At 42.9% G+C, this 23,431-nt stretch overlaps 2 protein-coding genes across 2 annotated transcripts in view; one reads left to right on the top strand and one right to left on the bottom strand.

Moving 5' to 3' along the window:
• The window catches only part of slgA (proline dehydrogenase slgA), a 241,874-nt gene that overhangs the window by 155,546 nt on the left and 62,897 nt on the right, over positions 1-23,431 (bottom strand). The gene's annotated exons all lie outside the window — the stretch shown is intronic.
• LOC136886478 (uncharacterized protein F58A4.6) overlaps positions 3,907-23,431 on the top strand; it is a 107,806-nt gene continuing 88,281 nt past the window's right edge. Inside the window, exon 1 of the mRNA XM_067159280.2 lies at positions 3,907-3,951. Coding sequence (XP_067015381.1) covers positions 3,947-3,951 — 5 coding nt within the window. The 5' untranslated portion in view covers positions 3,907-3,946. The remainder of the gene's footprint in view (positions 3,952-23,431) is intronic.

The raw sequence follows: 23,431 nt of genomic DNA, 5'->3' as shown, positions 1-23,431 counted from the left end.
TTGACAGGCGGTAGTCAAACATGGCTGCACGCAATGACAATGCTAAGGATGAAAATCACATGTGGATCAGAATATTAGCAACCTGCTCAGTACAGAATGTATTGCGGGCTAGGGTAAGCCTTCACCTGCAGTTACTGCAGTGATCATTTAAAAATTTGATTTTATGATTACTCGAAGTTGGCTGAACTTTGAGACCCATCAATGTCTCATGATTCACCGGCAGGTAATTCCTGAGAGATGCGGCCCCGGGTTCGATTAGCGGCCGGGTCAGGGATTTTTAATTGTAAATGATTAATATCCCGGGCCTGGGTGTTTGTGTCGTCCATCCTCACATTTAACACTTTACACTTCCGCAATTTCTAAATACACGCAGGTTCATAACATATGGTGCCAGTAGGGGCAAAAGATCTTTCTAGGTCGACGCCGCAAATAAATAGCATTTCTTTTCAAAAAAAAATCGGAGAGAATAAAACAGAAATGAAGGTCTTAATATATAGATTATTATTATTATTATTATTATTATTATTATTATTATTATTATTTATGATTATTGATACAACAATACAACTTCGCCGCTGAACGGGCAAAGGAACGCGCTATTTCTAGTAACCCCGCGACCCTGTGTTCGATTACATCGACCTACCGACGTTGACATGTATAAAGCGCTTCCTACAAGAAATGCCTATGCTGAACCCAAGGCGCTGTTCGCCATCGGACTGTGAGGGAGAGAACACTGTAGAAATTAAATACATCGGCTGATGTTTCTTCAAGGTATATACGTGGTATCAATACGAGAACGCCTATGTGCGCCTGCGGTATTTAATATTATTTAATATTAATCTTGTTATAGCAAAGTCTGTGATGACTGTTGGGTAGGCAGTAGAAATTCAAACTACGCAAGCGAGAATGTACTGGATGGAGTCAATTCTTTACTAAGCGACTGCCCTGTGCAGACAGTTGACTCGTGGGATGTGGCCTAGCTAAATACCAACTACTCTAAATTCACCTTTCAGGCGCAGCATTCTAAGACTCGAAGTTTTTAAAAGACAATTCCGATAAGTTTCACATTTATTTTAGCATGATACTAAATTATGCACACCACTAACACAAACCGAGCAAGTTGCGGCTCACGTAGCTATCAGCTTACATTCGGGAGATAGTGGGTTCGAATTCCAGTGTCGGCAACTCTGAAGATGGTTTCCCATTTTCATATCAGGCTGTACCTTAAGGCCACGGTCGCTTCCTTCCCAGCCCTTTCCTATCCCATCGCCGCCGTAAGAGCTATCTGTGTCGGTGCGACGTAAAAAATGGACTTAATGTCAGTCCTAAGTCTGAAAATAGGAAGGAGAAAGCTTCCCATTTACACTTCAGTTGACAGTTCAATACACCCATGAGTAAGTCATTCAGTAAGTTTACATATTAAAAAAAAAAATGCATTAATGCTCATGGGCAGTCGTTAATTCTACAGAATCACGGGAATTTTTAAACCTGGCTACACAACTTGTCCTGCTAAAACACCCTAGGCAGACTGTGCCAGACTAGGAAAGAACATTTAATGTTCCTATCTTAATGAATGCTAATGACGAAATATTTATTTTGTAGATAAATTTTCCAGGAGTTTGCGGCAAAATGGAGCTCTGAAGTTCGTGAACATACTCGGTGGCCTTACCGTCTTCGGGCAACTTGCACATCCAAATACCTGACCCTGTCTTCAAAAACCTTTTCCGAGATGGAGTCTTCCTTTAGAAACTAAATATAACAATCAAGTGACGTAAAGGAGGGGGTCCATATAAACCTTTATAATATTTTAATGAGTTCTAATTTTCTTCTGAAAACTAACTTGAACCTGTATTTTTGTTTAATGACCTTTGTGGTTCTGGGAGGATTTATGTTGGCATCGCTACATTCTTGACTATGCTGACTTTTGTTGGCTATTCATTTTTGATAACACGGCCATGCAGAACTCTCTTCGGCAAAGATTTAATTTGAAAACATTAAAAGACAAATTCTTTGATTGGAACAGAACGGGCATTTCGAAAAGAAATCAGTGTCGCGACTGTCCAACCAGGCCAACAATTTCATCGATGGTAAAAAAAGATGAAGGCGACTGATTCCCTCCACAGAACTCCGCCGATTGAACCACGAGACAGGCAGGCACACGCCAAGAGTGCGTGAAGTGCACGAACTGAATTGAAATAATACGCGGAAACAAGAACTCTGAGGAATCTCCCACAATTACTCTAATTGAGAACAGATCGGATACGCTTGCAATTACTGGCTCAAAAGTTACGTCAAAATGTTAAAGCTTTAAACATGGATCGCCCTGTATTACAGTAAGCCATGAAGGCCCTTGGAGGAGTGGAAGGTAAAGGCTTCCACCATTGTTAACTTCGGCACGTGATGGGGTAGAGTGGTTAGCTCTACGCCCAGCCGCCTTTGCCCCAAGGAATTAACCTGGTACTCGTTTTTGGTGTAGATGAGTGAACCTCAGGGCCATATGCACCTCCGGAAGTGGAAATCTCATTTCTTAAATGTTACGACTTCCTGACGGGGATTCGAACCCACGTCCTTCCGGCGAACCGATCACGCCTTTACCGTCTCGGCCAGGCAGCCCCTATTACAGTAAGCAAGGCACAATATTAATAAAAGACGGAACACTAACAAAAACAATGTTCGGGAGAATAATGGAAAGGAAGAAACAAGTGAAAAATGGAGTCATACACAGGCTATAGAAACATGAATATGAAAGCACAACCGGATAAACAATAACAGGCCAGCTTCGAAGGAGTAATAGAAGCGGTGACGAGAAGAAACATGAAAACACGAAAAGAAATACACAATCTCCACATCGTCATGTATTGCCGTCCTCAAATAGGTAAGAATTCAGGAAGAAAATTCAGTACAATGTCCCCGACCTCTCAACCTTCTGGACACCCTACGTAAATGCTCATAATTACTGTCTTATCACAATGAGCTATGAGACACTAGTAACACTCATTTGCAGGCAGTCTCTGCGATGATCGTAACGTCGTCCCTAAGATGAATGGTAGGCATATGCCTTTCAATTGGCTTGACTAACTTGAAATAATATTTTCTGATTCGGTAAGTGAAGGACATACCTGCCTCACCATCTTTCTCCCCTCTACGGCTATACTATCAGTTCATTTCTTGGAGCAAGAACTGCCCTTTGACACAGCCATGCGTGAGTGATGAAATGCTGTGCCCAGGTATGGTAAAAATGTCCTACATGTGGCTGAGCATCGCACACACACACAGACAACACTTCCGGATCTTACGCACTGAATATAGCTCCTCGTGTCGGAAACCGAAAATGGTTTCCTACGCCATGGACGCAAACTGGCTCCTTGACTTTTATTACCTATCTTATGTACGTTGCATTTAATTCTTGTGACAACACGTTGGATTGCCGTATCCCGACCCACGTTTTCAGCCGGTTTCGTTCAAAACTCACTAACAGGAAAATGAAAAATCCGGCTTCGAGGTGCATTTGGACCCCTTCACAGGCGAACTCGCCATTATTATTATTATTATTATTATTATTATTATTATTATTATTATTATTATTATTATTATTATTATTATTATTATTACAGACAGATTCGATAGACTGCTTAAGAAAGACTGCGATATACCGTCAAAAGTAGTTTCCATCGAAGAATTAACGGCTGTCCCCGACGGAAATGAGAACTTTGCTGATCACGACTTCTCGAGTTTTTGTCGTTCCTTCTTTCCGCTGACGTTAGTCTATGGACGAGTCAGCATGTTTCGTGAGAGGTTCACGCAAGCTCGATTGAATACTTGGCTATGCTCTACTATGGAGAAGTTCGCTTGTCATAGATTTTTTTTTTTTTTTTTTCCAGGGAAGCACTTGTGGAAAACTAGAGAGGAGTAGCGGATGCTGATTTGAAAATGTGGCGCATAATGGATGAGGTTTGTACATACTTTAAACTTACACTAATCTAAGTGAAATATGACCTAGTAATTAAATTAAATTCTTCTCCAATGCGGACAAAAGCACCCACATCTAGTCTACAACGGCAAAATGTACTGAATAGTTTTCGTGTGAACAGCTCCAGCTGAAATGCAACATTCCTGAGCTGTCACGCGGCAAGGGAGATAGTTATCACCAATCCTGCTAGTAGACTTATTCTGGCAATTTGGTGTAGCAGTACGGCATTTCTCTCAAAAATGTAAGTATATTTCACATCATAACATTTGGCCCGCCCACATCATAACGTTGCTTAAGACCCAATATGGCCGTCACCGCAAAGGATTGTGGTAACGTGACCCGACTTTCGTAGAGTGATCTTGAGATAGTTCAAGGTCCGTCCAGGACCCTGGCCTTGAGATATGTACATGACGAGTTCCAGAATGACAATGGTTTAGTGCTCTAATTCCGAAAATAATATTGTAATGCCGTATGTGAGAGTTTTTTGATGCAAAATATGCGACGGTTTACTGCATACGCCATTTTTTTAAAATATTCATACCACTTCGAACAAAAGATTAGGTGAAACGGATACCTTCCTGAATCTTCCTGGTTCTTGGTGCAAGTGTGTTGGTACCCATGCCAGGAAGTAAGATGATCGCGTCTGAATGGAAAATGAAATGGCGTATGGCTTAGTGCCGAGAGTGTCCGAGGACATGTTCGGCTCGCCAGGTGCAGGAATTTTGATTTGACTCCCGTAGGCGACCTGCGCGTCGTGATGAGGATGAAATGATGAAGACAACACACACACCCAGCCCCCGTGCCAGCGAAATTAACCAATGACCCTGCCGGGAATCGAACCCGGGACCCCTGTGACCAAACGCCAGCACGCTAACCATTTAGCCATGGAGCCGGACTTCTCAATGCAAAGAAGGCACGCCTCTATCCCTACCGTTCCTGTACAAGCCAAAATTATCTCTGAACGACATGCCCGCAAAGACGAAGGCTCCTTCGTACAGAGAAAGACTCCTGCCACAAACGTTCATGAATGAAGAAATAACATCGTAACAAAATTGATAATTTTAGAAAATAACTGGGCGTTGTACAACCCTTCCACCACAATGAGAAGTTGACTACTAGAAAGTAGGACGATATGAGGTATTGTAGTATGCGAGACTGAGAATTAAGTCAGTCATACATGTCTGTTAGGTCATCAGCCCAGAGGCTGGTTGGATCCTCAAATAGCACCACCATAAGTTATGAGGTTATAAGGAAACCGCAGAAACCAATGGCAGCACCAAAATGAGGCGTACTAGGCAAGACAAGGAGTGAGGTAGTTTGCCATTGCTTTCCTCACTGGGTCAGAAAGTGCTATTGCAACACGACTGACCCTATGAGCAACACCTTTCATAACACTCAGATGCACTAGTGCCATTACTCAGCACCACCCATACCCCAGCAGCTTCCATATTGTCACAGCCATGGATGAGACTGGGACTTCGGTGAAAGCTACACTTTACTCTGGCCTTCTCCATTATAGCCTGTTACGCCTTTCGCTCAAACTGCAAGCCTCTGAATGAACTTAACTCCTGCACACTCCTCGTTTTTTGCAACTGATGTAGCTCTGTGGCCTCGTTTTAGTTCCACACCTTTTCGCAATCATTCTCACTACTGTTTCTGACTAATAAGATGCCCTGAGTACACACATCTTTCACTCTAATACAGCAATGCCGGTCTGAAAACAAAGCGGTGTAAAGAGAGCTGACTTCTTTGATCCAGAGTACCGTTGATCGAAACTGCGACGTAGCTGCATTGGCTTTGCAGCACCTCAATTCAGTTAGGTCAGGTTGTCCTTCCAAACGGGAAGAGTACGCAAAGCGTGCTAAAAGATCACGTAGACAGATGAGTCGAGATACCGGTTGGTACGAGTGCGCAACCAAGCACAGGAGGCAATGATACAGTTCAGGGCAGCCATGGTGGCATCATCGTTTAGAGACAGTGCACATAATGTAGGATGAAATGCGGCCAGATTGCCGCTTTGGCAAAATGGCGCTGTGGTTCCGTATTTGAGTGCGGCAAGATTATTGGTGCTTCCTTCTCCGAAGTCGTGCAGCCACTGAGCTTTCCATGGGCCACCGTGTCAAGAATGTTTCATGATACGTGGATTCGGGAAATACCACGTACAGTCAATTACCATGGAGTACGACATGTTGATGGCTAGCTTGGATGTGTCGTGATGGCACCGATGCCGGGAATCGAACCAAGATATATTAAGTCCCATAGCATATATTAAGTTAAGGAGATTAGAATTGAACTAGTGTATCCCCAGTACAGGAGACCACTAGGAATGTATAAACGAAAGGATAAAGAGTTTTCTTATAAGAAGAATTATGGTTATTAATTGTGTAAAATGTGCTACTTTATATTTGAAACATTTAGAATTGGATATGTGAAATTACTTGTTCTTCAAGTCCTGCTACGGAAGGCTTATGAGTAACTTGTTATTGAGTTGTAATCTTATCTATGTAAACTGACCAAGGGTTGAGTAAATGAACAGTGGCTAGCTACAAGCACAAATCCAGCATTCAGAATAATTAGCATTGGGAGAGACAAGGAAAGAATACATGACTCATGGAAGGATGGAGCATCGGAAAATCTCCACTTCATGGCAAAACATTCCACTCAGTGAGAGATATGAGTTAGGCTGAGTGAGACAGAGAATAAGTGGTTCTGAGATTGACCACTATAGCACCACCTACTGGAGAGGGATCCCAGTTGGGGGTAGACTAGTACTAGGGTGGGAGTTCCCCCTCTCACTAGTTAGCAAGGGCTAGACCAGGATATATATACAAGCTGCAGAGGCTTAAGGGATATCTTTAGTCTTGGACAGGAGAACGCTCTACGTAGGTCAAGAACGTCGGTAATAAGACTGGAGGTGCTTACATTCAGAATGAGAGAGATGAGTAGGACATAGCCGCGTTAGAAGTGATATTGGAAAGACTTAGTCTCTCAGACAGTAGTGGGAGATGCGGACTTAGGCTTAGAGACAAGCTAGAGGGCAACTCTCAGGTTTTCAACATAGACTCTACCCAGGTCGGAAGTCAGTATTCTAAAAGCTTCCGGAGCAGGCACATCACTGAAGTATGCTGTAAATAGACATTGTAAATATGTACGGTAGTTGGGAAGTCAGAGTTGAATTCAAATATATATCATATTAAATGGGACTCAGTACTTCATTTAATGGTTCAGGGCACCCAACCCACAGATTCTCCAAGCCGCTCGGGAGAACAAATCGTCCAGAACATCTCGGGACAAGGTGAGTCACGACAGATGGTAAGTGGCGATAGACGGGTCGAGAGTGCAGCAGATCATTAAGGAATTCAATGCTGGACAACGACGAAATGTGGGCAGCTATGCCATACAGGGGTACCTCTGCTCACCAGACGTCAGAAAGCACAATGACTGACATGGGCAAAGGAACGCGTGTTAAATCGCTAGCAGCAGGAAAGGAGGTTTGGAGGTTAGAATGGCGAGTAGTCTTAGCTCTCGGCTCTGTCATTTCACTGTGTGTTCCAATAGTACACAGGAGCTGTTAATGCACCGCAACATACCACCATTACTCCGACAGCAAGCTTCAGCAGGTAAGAACTACTGTATCTTAGCTGGTAACCTCGCAAAGACAAGCAGGTCCAGAATGATTCGTGGTAAGAGGAAATTAACTTAAATAGACGAATACAGTAAGAATGGCGTTCCATTTCATTTACGAAGCTATGAAGATGTTAGCAACTGTATGCAGCATTTGTATAGAATAGGCCGACACCAGGATTTTGCTTTCAAATGCATTGACCGTCCTCAAGACCATCAAGGTAAGAAATTTTCTTAACACGTACTTCACGACAAAGAAAAGGTCATCGTGGACTTTTTTGTAGGTTTTATTTCAAATATATAGAACATTCTACAAGTATATTTCCGCAATTAATATGGATCTTATCCTCCAACGTAAGAAAAAACTGCCTGTTTTTTGAAGTAGTGAACAAGACACATCTTCCTCATAGATTTTAGTAATGTCTTGTACTGGTACTGATGTCCCATATGTTGACACAGAACAAATACAAAACCGAGCAAGTTCGCCGTGGGATTACGGACGCGCAGCTGGGTTCGAACCTCAGTCGGCAGCCCTGAAGATGGTTTTCCATATAGTTTCCCATTTTCACACCAGGCAAATTCTGGGGGCTGTACGTTAATCAAGGACACTGCCACTTCCTTCCCACTCCTAGCCCTTTGGTATGCCGTCGTCGCCGTAAGGCCTGTGGCGGTGCGACGTAAAGCAAACTCTAAAAACCGAATACAAAATTTCGTCCTACAGATGTCAGGTTCACTTCCTGATTAGCTCCCAGAAACACAGACCACTTCCAATACATACGTTTTGCTCTCACAAGAGCTGCTTAACCGCACTCCACGTACAGTATAATACAATAATGCTAGTGTATTAAAAGTAAGGTCAAGGTAACTCAAAGTACAAATTAAAGGCACACGAGATTCAGTTTTAATTATGCAAATAGCAAAGTTTCCGGCGTTAGTTAATCATTGTGTCTTTCTGCAGAAAGAACGTCACGTATTTAACATTCTTCAACTGCAGTGGAGTGCCGGGCATTGGCCCTACCAAGGTTTCGTTCACTTGCCAGTAAATCCTCCACCATCACGCCCGTCTTACTTTTCAGCACTCCTAAATGTGAACAGACTTCGAGTACAGAAGACAAGCGTCTAAACGACTATGTTGAATATGATAAGCTTTGACCTTCCAGAATACAAGGCCGACAACTTGTCCGTGAAAGTCTGGCTGACTTTCGTTTTCATGTACATTCACAGGAACTATGTTGTTAGACTTCACATCAGTAAAATTGCGGTAGAACTTGGTGTTTTTCACACGTTGAACCTACATAAGAATACAAAACATGAGGACTCTGTTCAGACGTTTAAGATGGTGGATTTAAACCAATTGTTCGACGATAAGGGTATCGGCAAAAGAAAGGGAAGCGTGTGAAAACAGACCTCGGTCAAAAGGAAAACAAAAGTTGGCCAAGGAAGCTCAGATAAGAAAGACAAGTAGGGTAATCATGGTCCCCAAGTCATGCTTCCACGATGATCTCCGCTGAAGTTCCTATCTTAGTCGCCCATCACCGGGGATGCTACAGGGACTGTTGATATTTTGAATGAAGTTCACTTTCATCCTACAATGCCACGTCCGTAGAAAACACCGGTATTGCTCGGCACTACACGTACGTTCACCCCGCTGCCACAGCGGATGTATTCCACAGCCCCTTAAGCTATGGATAATATTTACGCGTCTCCGAGGATGAGAAGCGTCCACACGAAATCGTAAAGTATAAATAGAATTAACAGGATGATGAAAAGTATCCACATAGACCCTTCTTTTCGGGCTATGGCATGTTCGGCTCTCCATATGACGCTCATGGGCGACCTGAGCGTCTGGATGTCAGATGAACATGAGGCCCGGTGTCGGCAAATCGAGCAAACTGTTAACGTTCCCATCCGCCAATAGTGGCATATGCCCCCACTCGACAGAGACCTGGGATTGAATCGAGGCTTTAGCACGCAATCACGTAATTGTACAGCACCATCTCTCCACACGGTGTCAGAGCTTCTAGACTCGACGCCTAAACGATCATTGCCACCACGTGGGCTTGTAGCCTTCAGCTAACGTGTAGAGGACGCATGTAGGCTGCCTGCTAGTCAATTTCGACGTTCCGTTTTACTTTACCACGTGGCAGACAAACTGGAACTCTGCTGGGCGATCATGGTTTGAGTTATAATTAATTTTGTCAGATAAACGCCAAATGTGTAGCATTTTTTACATGCCGACATCAGCATAAGAGCGTGCCGCCCTTGAAAACTCAGACCACCTGCCTCAGATCAAACTCCCAATGACCCCCACGAGAAGCTAACTGAGCAGAGCGAGATTCTAGAACACTCCAGCTCTCCCTGGAGACTAGGTGTCGCGGTCGGCTGGCTCGCATCTCGCCAGCTTACGGCGTAGAAGCAACCAAGTGGAATGCCGTTATCGATTGCTCTGAAGACAGGCACAGAGGCAGACGGTGGCCGCACACTCAGCAGATGAGCGCGCTAAGAAATTTGATGCCACTTCATCGTGAGCAATACACAAAATGGTTTGGAAAACAAAACCTTAAGCGAGATTAAATGTACTATATTTTAGGTGAAACAGCTCTTCGCCATTTCTCTTCTCAAGCTATTCTGCCTTAGAATACACAATGTAGTAACAACTACACCCCGTAGATCAAACAGGGTCCCAAAGAATGTCCGTTGAGACAAAACTCGTATCTTCACGAAGAACCAAATGAATCAGGTTCGAAAGTTTGTTTGAAAATTTTCAGCATTTTCAAATTGTCCTGACGATAATGGCACGCAGTTCGTCCCTTCCGCACGTAGTATTACATATTGTAACATGCCTTTGCTGGCGAGATGCTGTGTTTACAGTGCACTATGTCTTCTGGTATGGGCTAGAATAAATTTGTTACTTTCATTGACCTGTCTCAGTCTTATCCTTGGCTTTGACAATATGAAAGTGACTGAGGTATGAGCGATGCTAGTAATAGCATTCCTTATGCAGCCAGTCTGTTATGAATGGGGTGAAAATATCGCTCATAGGATCAGTTGGCGCATCCATTTCAGTGGGCTTGGCAGACATGTAATAGCAACTTCTGACTCAGTGAGGAAAGCAACGGGAAACTACCTCACTCCTCATTTCCCTAGTACGCCTCTTCAGTGATGCCTAGGCCACCTATGACAGCTGTTTGCGGAACTGTGGAGGATCAAACCAGCCTTCGGGCTGAATACCCAACATACAATATTTTAACAAACTCTGGGCAAAATCAAATTGTTAATGGCCATAAGAATGTTTTCGAAATAAAATACAAATGGAACCTTAAACCATTGTTGTGGCAGGTGTGTTTCTGAAGGCTTTAGCGAGGCCAAACCGTTTACAAAAGTGGTCAAGAGATTTAGGATTAAGACATTTCACAAGCACCGATTCAAGACTGTCATTTAATTTTAAATTAAAGCGTGAAAATTGACAATTTCGAAAATTTTATGAAAACTATTCCCAACTCTGACTTGCAAACAAAATCTTCAGACGGTACATTTTACATTTCGTGGGGTGGTTTTTTTTTTTTTTTTTTTTTTTTTTTTACGATACAAAGATCCCCCATGCTAGGTAGCTTTATTTCACTCTTCCCTCCCATATCAAGCAAGCGCTTCGGTGTCTTCCCATGAGCTCAACACATCTCGAGAAAAAATGTTCTTCGCTATGCGATTCGGGCACGGCCCCTCTGTCCCCATCTCACTGCTACCTTTGGAATTTTGTCTTCCATCAGTTGGCAGTCTTCTACGTGCAAGGATGCTATCTATGAAGAGTACACGATCCACTTCCCCGCAGTACATCTCCGTTAGTGACATACTGAAATACTCAATCGAAGAGGGCACTTCTGTTTAACCCGCGAGGACTCGCCGCGCGGTCTTTTCGACCGCACATTCATTTATTCGCTTGTAATCTGCAATGAACTTACATCTCGTCTTGTTCTTGGTTCTCTTATCCCTTGCTGGAGAGTTGACAACGCTAGTGCAGTAACAGTTAATCTAAATTTGTTGTCCATTGTTACCGGGAGGACGAAACTCTGACCTCGACGGAAGTTGCGGTCTTTTCCACCGCGCGCGGGGCCTTGCGTTTGGCGTTGTTCTTTTGTTTGTGTTCCGTAGAGATACGTTTGCGCAGGATTTTGGGTATTGAAAAAAAGGACCAACGTCACCAAACTGTAAATCAGACAGACAATGGTCGCTGTGCTTATTGTGACAGAAAGAAGAATCGGAAAACCAAAACTAAATGCGTTTCATGTTCACGTTTCATATGTAAAGAGCACACATGGCCATCATGTGTCCAGTGCGCGGAGAAAAGTGTTGAAATCGTACAGGAGGAGGGGGATGATGACTAAATTCTTCAGCATTTGTGAGATCTGGCAAGTTCTGAACGGTTTTCCTGTATTGCACTCAGTGTTTAGTTCCGAGATTTGTTTTGAAGCAGCCATAGGTGATGAAAATTACCAATGACTGGTGCATTGGGACTTGAGTGGGTTGTCATTCTTTAACGTTTATTATTGTTTGCATTTTACATTTCCAGAGTTCAATTTTTAAACATCGGTAGCCATACGTTCTGACGGACAGATGTTCAAAGCAGTCAAATGAAATTAATATGTCTTTATTTTGTGTCTTGTAGAATATTTTCTCAGCTGATTAGACATACATTTGTGGAATAAAGCTATGATATGACGTTTCGGTGTATTGTGTTCGAAAAAATAATTTGTGCATTAAATAATGGCCCATGGATTCTGTGCGGTCGAAAAGACCGCGCGCGAGTTCTGGCGAAAAAATATCAGTGCGAGTTCTCCTGGGTTAAAGAAGTAAACGGCAGTTGGAATGGCTATGGAGATGAAAAGGCGGAGTGCGATCTTGTGTGTGTTTATAAATGTTTAAATCAAGTAATTACAGTATTTTGTTTAAACCTGTCTGCTAGATCTTCAATCCGGAGTTGGTTGGATCCTCGGAACGCTATCAAATGCTACGAGATTATAGGGAAACTGCACGAAATCTATCGCGGAATCAAAATGAGACACGATACGAGACAAGGAGTCAAGTAGTTCTTCACCAGACCAGGAAGTGCTGCTGTAGCACAACAGACCCCACGACTAGCAGACGGATTAATCGTGCTCTGAACCTCAGAAGTTTTCTTAGTGTTCAAGCGATAAATGAGACTTCAGTGGAAGATATATTTTGCTCCGGCAATACCAAGAAACAAATGTAAAACGACCTACGAAATATTCCAGAAATGATTACATTATTTCTAAATGGAGTATTCATTGGGGTTTAAATTAGTCTGCATAGCCTCGAACCGGTAACAGATAGTCATCGACAGATACAGTACAGTGACTCGAGAGCAATGTCACCTACACCGGAAATTCACTTTTAGCTAATGTAAGTATTTCCGGACTCCTACCTTCGAATGCGAGCATTAACTCGAGTTTGTGGGAATGTTCTTGACAGTGACGAAATTTCATAATTTTTCTAGAAAATGGACTAACAAGAGAACAGTATGGGTTGGAGCAGACGGATGGCAAGGAAACTATGCGGGACGATCAGTTAAGAAATCTTAACATCGCTACACTCAACACAGATGAACAAGACTATACACTACGTAATATTCTACCTTCCATTATAAACGACAGGGCCAATTGGGTTGTTTTTCGTACATACTGGTTGTGTTTCATACAGTAACATATGTCCGGTTCCTGGACTCTGGGTTGAATTCCCGGACGGGTTAATTGGCTCAGACTGGACATGTGTCCAAGGGCCGGTTCTACCACCTACTGGTAAAGTAGCGCGTAATTTGCCCTCCGCGTAAAAGGATGTTTCCGTCCGACCACTCCCAGGTAGCGCTATCGGCAGCATAAATCGTCGTTACCCGGCGCGTAATTTGTCAGCCACTTCGAGGGCCCGATAAGACTTTACCTGCCGGGCAAGTTCTGAGAGCTGAACATTATTAGCTGTATTTCTGGTGATATGCAACACAAATTAGCTTAGTATACTGAAAAAAGCAGTATACTGTAACAGTGATCGATATTGTATTGCAGGATTTTGAACATTAATGCTCCCCTTTAGTTGCAACGGTCACACCAGCCTCTCGCATCGGTAGCGCAGGGAACACATTTTGTACGTCAAACTTTCGTAAAGAAACTCTAAAAGGATATAAAATCAAAATCTATTTGGAAATCATTTCAAATGGGCTTTAATTTTCTACTTTTTCAGTTTTCGGACACGAGATATATATTACTGTATGTATCCCACCTAACCCAAGCGTTTTCTTAGCGTAATGGTTAACACGCTCGCTTCGTAATACGAAGTGTACAGGTTCGAGTCATTATTATGACGAATCTTTTTTATTTCCATTATTAGCGTTGTGTTAATCTGTATGCCTCTTTTCATACGTTCTTATCACAATATTATGTCTACTAGGAAAATTGCTTTATATGTATGCAAGTGATGTTATGATAAATAGCACATAGGACTGTCGCCCAGGTAGCAGATTCCCTATTAGTTGTTTACATAGTCTTGTAAATTATTTCGAAGAAATTGAAAACGATTCCATTCCAGAATTCCTCTTCCTATGAATGGATATTTATCCCGATTAGTTCTTTACATTTACAGTGCCTTCCAACTTTATCTTCATAAAGTTAAAGGCAATAAGTCCGTAAAGAAGATGTGTGTGTATATACGTATATGGAAGCGCGTAAAAGAGAGTTAAGAACAACGGCAGGGAACGAAAATACATTTTAAAATGTAAATTAGAAATACGATGAAAACCTGCGTACCTTCTATTACGGAGCGAGCGACTTGACCAACCTACTACGAGAATACTTTTCAAAAACGCTGCCTTACATGACAGGTTATAACTGGCGTAAGAAAATGTAATCTCGAGATTTTAATCCCAATTAGGTATTGATATTGAAGATCATAGATTAAAATCACGAAAGCTTGACATGAATCGTTGTCCATAACTCTTAAGACTCCCCTTATTAGGCTTTTTGGTGATAATCAGCAGACGCAAGCACAGGGAAATAAGACAATCGAAATGGGTTTCATGCATCTGACGATAGATAGCACCACACTCGAAAGCGAGAAATCGCTGAAAATCAGTCTAGCCAACTTCGTATATCGGTGTCTAGCTCCGGGTAGCTACCTAGCGCTTGCGCGGAGGTGGTTGGACACAAGCCAAAGTACCAGCCGATTTACACCTCCAGGTAGTTTACCTCCCCGGCAGCTGCCAGCCACTTTACCAGCAGATGGTAGAACCGGCCCTAAGTCACACACAGCTTCGAATACACGACAGATGCCGCCCAAGGGTTGCACCAGACTAGAAAAAGCCGCGCGAACTTATCTCTGTAAGCCAGAGGGCGCCGAAAAAGAAAGAGAAACTCAGCGCAGCGTCACGGCTTCTCTATTCATCACAGGAAACTGCCGTTAGTTCGGTCATGTCACCGCGAGTCTGACCATGGATTGGATGTAGCAGAATACAAAGAGTACCATATATAGTCTGCTCACCTGGCCTGTTACTCTATTTCAAGAAACGCGATTGACACTGAAGCAAAAAGAAATATCAAATATTTCATGTTTAAAATATAATAGGTATTTATCGCGAAAAAGGCACTAGGTCAAAGCAGGCATTTATAGGGATTTACAAATGCTTTTTATTGTAATCATTTCGCACATAATGGATTTTTATCTTTACCCTATATCTTTGTTACAGAAACAGACCAACATACAACTTTCTTCAAAGTATCCCAGTTATTGCCGAACTCATTTTGCTTTGGGCAGGGGATTTAAGGCCAGATACCCTTCCTGACGTCACGTGATTCTCGAGATGGAAATCTCCACCGGGGTTCGAACGTCAGTCTTCCGAGTGGGAAGCTAACAGCTAATCACGCCCCCACATAAACAATCCCAAGCTCAGTTATTAGCCAGCAATTTATTGCGATTAAGTGTTTGCCTCTAGATCTACATATAGTGTACATTAAAATATGACATATTACGGGAACTGGGGAGTGTTATCAAACTAAGGAACACAGATGTTGGTATTTCGTAAGGTTTCTAACCGATTTTATTCCAATTGTTTCCCGTAACTTATCAAAGCCTGGACTTCATTTCTCCATAGCATCAGCCTAGCTCCGAGTTCATCGGCCGATAAAACAGCGGTTGTACCCAAACGATGCTGTATATTGTCGGTTTCTCGGAACTAAATGAAACAATTTACTCGGGAAGTGAAACCTTCTGAACCTCCAACACAGTGTAGAAACTTTTACGTCATATTATGTACACTTCCGCATTCCTTTCTGAATTGCTGAATGGGAACCAGCTATCTCGGCCCATTCATGATAGCACACGTATGTTGACTTGGTCTTACTACGAGAGTTCAGAGGTCACTACTGAGCGGAAGTATTCTAGGAGGCTCGGCTCGTGACGTCATCTCTGGGAATGATGTTTTATTTGGTCCGTGCCAGCCTGCTAGACAGCGACGAAGTTAGAGGTCAATGTTATAAATACGATCGGCGATACGGTGAGTCATCCGGGGACTGGGTCGACACAACGTGTGGTAACAGCCACTTTCTATTGCACTCTTGTTTCGTGGAAAACTATCTCTGGAACTTTCTTCTAAACGTATTCCCAATTAAACAAACATCAATTAAATTCTAGATTCATCACGTTCTTCGTTAATGCTTGACATTGCTGGGTATTAGCAAGCCTGCACATTTGACTTAAGGTGCCTCCTCGCTGATCCTGTCTCTTAGGCAGATGTTCAGTTATCAGTAAAATGTATTACAAATTTCAGAAATAATCACGATTAACTCTGATGCCTATAAGCGGCATGTGTTATGAAAAGAAGGAAATGCCATCTATATTCAAGATGTGGCGACTTCCCAATAATCTTACAATATACCAGATGATGTAGAATTAATGTGAAGACACGGTGGTTAGCCGGTACGAGTCCCATCAGAATGTTGGCCGAGGTGGCACTAGACACTAGATTGCGTGCTTGGATTCAATTCGAAACATCTCCAGTGTTCATTTGGAGTGACGGCAGTAAAGACTTGAGCAGACCTCTTGATGGAGTAGGCTAAGTGCTTATACCGGGTTTCGCCTTCGCCCTACCTCAGACGCGCAAGTCACCTGAACGAGGCGAGCCGAACATCTGTCACTCCCGGCACTGATACTGAAATCTACGACTACTATTAAGCAGTGGCCAGTTACAACAAATTGACTGGACAGCCAGATGGTCAGACACCGAGTAAAGCCAAGACTTCGGCAACGTAGAGGTTGACCAGCCCGTGAACTTACTGCTGACCGGTTAGTGCACAGTTTTGACAAAATAATTCTTATGGCTGGAGGGTGTGTAACGTGGCCGACAAAAAATAGTGACGGATGTAACAACCGTGATTTAAGGGATGGACGGTCAGACAATGTTACCCAGCAACCGTGCAGGCTATGTTTTATGGCTAAAATTAAGAGCCGTTGATGGATGGTCATGAACGGGGAGACATGATCATTTGATTTTCGCACAGAGAAAAGTGGTTTCTTTTTTACATGACAGTTCCACAAACTGGTCGAGTCATCGTCCAAAAAAAGGACAGCGATAAACTGTTTTTGAATAATCAGACTTAAAAATTACCCCTCCTTGACGAGTTTGGAGAAGACAAAAGGTTTTAAGCAGTTCGCTACAACAGCTAGCACCGGGCGAGTTGGCCGTGCGCGTAGAGGCGCGCGGCTGTGAGCTTGCATCCGGGAGATAGTAGGTTCGAATCCCACTATCGGCAGCCCTGAAGATGGTTTTCCGTGGTTTCCCATTTTCACACCAGGCAAATGCTGGGGCTGTACCTTAATTAAGGCCACGGCCGCTTCCTTCCAACTCCTAGACCTTTCCTATCCCATCGTCGCCATAAGACCTACCTGTGTCGGTGCGACGTAAAGCTCCTAGAAAAAAAAAAACAGCTAGTCGCTGCTAGTAAACTTTCCCGTTGAACTTAAAAAAAGAACAGGGTTAGATCTCCCAGACATTTCAGGGAAGGGTTTACAAAAACCTTCCTAAGGACTGTCCCTGAAAACTATGTTCACGTGTTCTTAATGCGCGGTTCGAGGCGAGCTTGTTACCTTGCATTCGGGAGTTAGTGGGCTCGATCTTCACAGTTGGCAACACTGAAGAATTTTTCTGTCTTTTCCCATTTTCATACAAATTATGCACACGGTGGCTTCCTCCCCTCGTCTAACCCTGCTTAGTCCCATCGTCACCATACGACCTGACTTGTAGCAAATAGCAAAAAATCTCCAGTGATCATGCCATTCCTCTGGTACGTAAATTTTCTAATAATACTGGTACGTAACCCACTGGCTCATCATAGCATTCTAGCTATTCAATCCCTACTGTGAGGCAAGGGTTGGAATGAGCAGTGTGCATATTTCACGGAATAATGGCAGGAGTGTTCACGGCAGTCTGCGACCGGGTCATTCCAGCACTGGGACTTTGGACTGTTAGATCGGCAGCGTAGTACTGTTCGTTAAAAGTGATAAAATCTGCAGTTTTTCATTTGATCGAGTATTTTATATGATAACATTGCTTTTAATTGCTACATTCCTACTGACGTTTTTGTGATGACCTATGTTGACTTCAATTAGAAAAACCACAAAGTCAGTCTTTCTGAGAATCCCGTAGCGAAGCACGGGTACATCAGCTAGTTTGGCAGAATATTATGGGAGAAAAATGAGATTTAAATCTGAAATTACAATTGGCAAACAAAGCATTATTACAGTAATAAATTGTTTGAATTCAGCTTAACTTCGTGACAGGAACAAAAACTCAATCCTTTCAATTTCAGCCATTTAAAAAAATCCACTACATTGACCAAAATATCGATTTTTATCTCCGGAGTGTCGCCTTAAGGCAAGGAAAGTAGTAGAATTTTTTGTAAATCCACAGCCTGTTTCGAGTCCTTCAACCGGGTCAAGAACGGAATGAATGAATCCCCGTCTAGCGGTTAGGCTGTCGAAGCCTGTCGCACTTCTCTGACAGATGGAAATTAAATATTGGAAGAGTGCTGCTGAAATGAATGATGACAGGGAAAACTGGAGTACCCAGAGAAAAACCTGTCTCGCCTCCGCTTTGTTCAGAATATGGAGTGAGCGGGATTTGCACCACGGAACACAGCTGTGAGAGGCCGGCGCGCTACCGCCTGCGTCAAGTAGCAGTATTTTTCCTTTTCTGATAACCTGATAAAATACTGTAAAGAAAGAACAGCTGTACTGATAAGATGAAGCCTTGAGGGAATCCTGACCTACTTCAACTGGCAGTACAGATATCTGACGCACTCCATCACTGATAAGAGGCATCATCAAACACACTATGACGACAGCGGGAAATTTAATGACTATCAACAAACTTGAGATAGCTTACCAAAACGAATAACATATTTTTCTGATGAATACTTTATCTGTTAGTGTCAACAGCAACAAACACTAGTAGACTGAACCACAGTACTCTGATCGTGACGACGACCTGCGTGAGTTCTCCTGCAACATGAATACAGTATTTACACGAATCTAATGAAAGGACTCAACATACAAAACAAAAAATGTTTCCTAGTGATTGCAATGCGCACGGACAAAGCATGAGAAAAATTTAACTTCACTGCGTACTGTTATGGACTTTACTACCGGTAGAAAAGAATGCTTTATACGAGATGGATTTTTATAATATTTGCTTTGCGTCCCACTAACTACTTTTACGGTTTTCGTCCCACGGTTTTACGTGCCAGTAAATCTACCGACACGAGGCTGAGGTATTTGAGCACCTTCAAATAAGACCGGACTGAGCCAGGATTGAACCTGCCAAGTTGGGGTCAGAATGCCAGCGCTTCAACCGACTGAGCCACTCAGTCCGGCTTTTTGGATTTTTAACGAAGAATACTGTTACACAATGTACTTAAACTACAACTTCTGCTACCAACCTCGGAAAACTCAGTATGTGTACTCTTCGTCCAGTGTTACGCTTTTTACGTCAAATACTTCTACAATTTCGGAACCATATTTCAACTAGTGATTGTTATGAAGGCATCAAAGTATTGAAATGGTCACATAAATAAGTGTTGGATATCTCACTGTGCACTGGAAGGAGCCCTGACAACAACTCATCTCCACAACTGTTCTCTGGACCACCTTTTGATCAGACTAAAGCGGAAGTGACGTCACTGTCGTCACACTCACTGTGGTTGCCAAATGAACCGGCGCGCGATTCAAAGTTGTACTCCAGCACAGCTCACGGATTGTACCTAGAGTGCATTTAAAATAATTAATACATTACCGTTCGCGTGTTAAAATTGTTACATCTTTAAACAATTAACTTACTGAATTACATGTTAAATGTGAAAACCTACAAACTGTTTTCCAGTCATTGATTGGGTCAGGGATGGAATGAATGAAGCACCATTTTGCGGCGAGGATAGGAATTGTGCCGGCTGCCGAAGCCTGTCGCAATGATTAGTGACTGACAGATCAAATTAAATGATACTGGAGTGTTGCTGGAATGAAAAAAGACAGGGAAAACTGGAGTACCCAGACACAAACCTGTCCCGCCTCCGCTTTGTCCAGCACAAATCTCACATGGAGTGACCGGAATTTGAACCACGGAACCCAGCGGTGAGAGGCCGACGCGCTGCCGCCTGAGCCACGGAGGCTTCACATTTTTAATGTACTAACTACAATTTCACGCTTAAAGCATTGCGAACGAATTCTCTTGACATACACAGGAAGCATTCATTATATTGTTCGTATTATTATTATTATTATTATTATCAACCATCTACCATGGGATTTCGAAGGGAAGATGGAAAATTGGCAGTGAATAAGAATGAAAATTGTGAGAGATTAGCTACATATTTTGAGAAATTGTTGAACTGTGAAAAACCTAAAAATAAATGGCCAAAAGAGGATCCAAAGCAACGGAATGAAAACTCAATACCCCCTGACGAAAAAGAACTGTGAAATAATTACAGACTTAAAGAACAACAAAGCTGCAGGGGAAGAATCTGTCACAGCAGAGATGCTGAAAAGTGGTGGAGAAATCGCATTAACAATTTTAAGGCGAGAAATGGAAAAGATATGGGAAATGGAGGTAATCCCTGAAGATTGGAAAAATGCTATCATTCATCCTCTACACAAAAAAGGTGATAGAGCAGATCCTAACAACTACCGCGGCATTTCCATCACATCTGTAACTTATAAGACACTCTCTAAAGCACTACAGAGGAGACTTGTGGAACAAGTGGATCATCAACTAGGCGAGTATCAAGCGGGATTTAGGAAGGGAAGATCGTGCGTTGATCAAATCTGGAGTCTGAAACGTGTACTAGAGAATCATCTCTCAAAGGATCTGGTAGTCATTTTTGTAGACCTTAAAAAGGCGTATGATTCAGTCGACAGGGAAGTGCTATTCAATATATTAGTGGAATTTGGAATTGACGCCAAAACAACAGCAATTATTAAGCAGACTTTAACTGGGACACATTCGAAAGTTAAGTTCATGGAAGAGAACTCCAAGCAGTTCGAAATTAAAACAGGAGTCAGGCAGGGTGATGGATTGTCTCCAATTCTTTTCAACTGTGTGTTGGAGAAGATTATCCGGGAGTGGGAAAAAGAACTGGACAGAAAAGGATTACTTAACCAAGTATACATTGGAGGGTCAAAAAGTGGTGTCATGATTAATTGCCTTGCCTTTGCTGATGACGTTGCGCTGCTATCTAGGAATACTGACAAAGCAATAGAACAGCTGAATGTACTAAAACTACAAGCAGAAAAAGCAGGACTACAGATTTCTTTCGAAAAAACTAAATATATAACAAACATCAAAACAGCCCCTCGGTACCTGAAGACAGAACACGGTAAAATAGAAAGAGTTGATAGCTTTAAGTATTTCGGTGAAATAGTGCAATTGAAAACAAATGAAAGAGAAGCAAACAACATCAGACGGGAGAAAATGGCTGCGGCTTTTCGTAGGACATATCCTATATACAAGAAGAAAACCATCTCCAGACGAGCTAAACTAAGGCACTACAACACAGTGATTAAAACGGAATGTCTTTATGCTAGTGAATGCCTCCAAATGACAGGAAAAGCGGGACTGAGAGAAGCTGAGAAATTTGAAAGAAAGATCCTTCGCAAAATAATGGGTCCAAAGATTGTGGATGGACAGTATAGGCTGCGAGGAAGGGAAGAACTTTACCGAGACAATGAAAGGCTAACTGAATCCATGAGAAAACGGAGACTTAAATTCTATGGGCATTTATTTAGAATGGATGAGAAGAGACTAACGAAAAGGATTTTCACAATACTAGACAGCAGACCTAAAGTGTCGGACAAATGGTTCAGGGAGGTAAGAAAGGATCTGACAGGTGGGACTAAATTCGGAAGACATCTCAAACCGAACAAAGTTTACGTCAGTGATCGACAGATTTCAGGGATTCCATGACGAACCAAAACTTAACCGTGGGTGGACGGACGAAAGAAGACAGGCTGCCAGAGAGAGGATGCTGAAGTTCTGGGCTGTGAGGAAGGCTTCCAGAAACATGTAATTGTTATCTAACGTGGTCTCTAATGGCCGTAAACGAATATATATATATTATATTATTATTATTATTATTATTATTATTGTAGGTAGCAGGTAGGGACCCTCTTCGGAGGCAGCCCTACCCAGGGAGTGGCGCCCCTGCCTATGTGCGTCCCAGAGCACACTGGCCTGATTTGTATCATCTGGTAAGGATCCCCAGCTCAGGGTTACGAGTGAAGACGTCAACGGCAGTGAATGCGGAGATGAAGATCATTGGTATGGCGGAACTGGTGGAAGAGAAATCCTTGCTTTTTGGGACAGTAATAAAAAGCATTCACGAAGATAGTCAACACCTTCAGTAGCGGATGAGGAATTTGGATCCTAACGGTAAAGAAGGTAGAAGAACTATCTTTGAAATGTAAATCCACACGTCTGATCCCGCAGCGGGCGGTGTTGTGGTCAGCGTCTGTATCCAGTTCAGGGTCTGCTGTTTAAGCATGCTCCAGGTCTTACCAATCTGGTTCTAATTTTTGTGGGACCTACGGGTTCCACCCTCATGTGAAATGATTCACACAATCTACCATGATGGTAAAACGCACAGCGGAAATTACCCCAGCCGGTAAAATCCGGGGCCAGTTAGAGTCTGGTCTAAACAGGGTATTGGATTCTGTGGGTCCTGCACCATCATGTTGGGATCACTCGGAGGATCCAAAACGACGCCACTGCCAAAACTCGCGCTGAGTAAAGCGCCCGTGTGACAACACCGTAGGCGCTGCCCCTGGTCTATTCACTCACTCCCGCTTTAGTCTGCTCGAAAGGTTTTCCGGAGAATATCATCGCATAAAGTTCCAATTATAGAGAATTCTGGAGAGATTTCATTCACGCTTCAGGCAAGTGGAAAGTGACGCCTAATGGTGGTTACCTCATCATATCTCGCGCCTGTTGACAATGATCGTTAAGGTCTCCATGGGATTTGACAACGTTGTTATCCGGCCAGAGTTCCGCTGATGGAGACGATACAATTTATATTCATTAGAAGATTGCGTGCCAAACGCCTGGATACAGTACAAACCTACCCGCAGTGTTCATATGGAGTGAGGACATGACACCGATTGTAATTCGTCGGTCAGATGGAGACGTTAATACATAAGTCGACAACTTTGTGTTATTCAACAGGAGTGGGCTATGTGCCAACACCGGGTTTCACTGTCTCCGAACCTCATTCACATCACACGCGCAGGTCGCATGGG

The sequence above is a fragment of the Anabrus simplex genome, chromosome X (genome assembly GCF_040414725.1).
Source record: "Anabrus simplex isolate iqAnaSimp1 chromosome X, ASM4041472v1, whole genome shotgun sequence".
Classification (NCBI taxonomy): domain Eukaryota; kingdom Metazoa; phylum Arthropoda; class Insecta; order Orthoptera; family Tettigoniidae; genus Anabrus; species Anabrus simplex.
The sequence above is the reverse complement of the archived record's forward strand: the minus strand, read 5'-3'. Positions and strand labels throughout refer to the sequence as shown.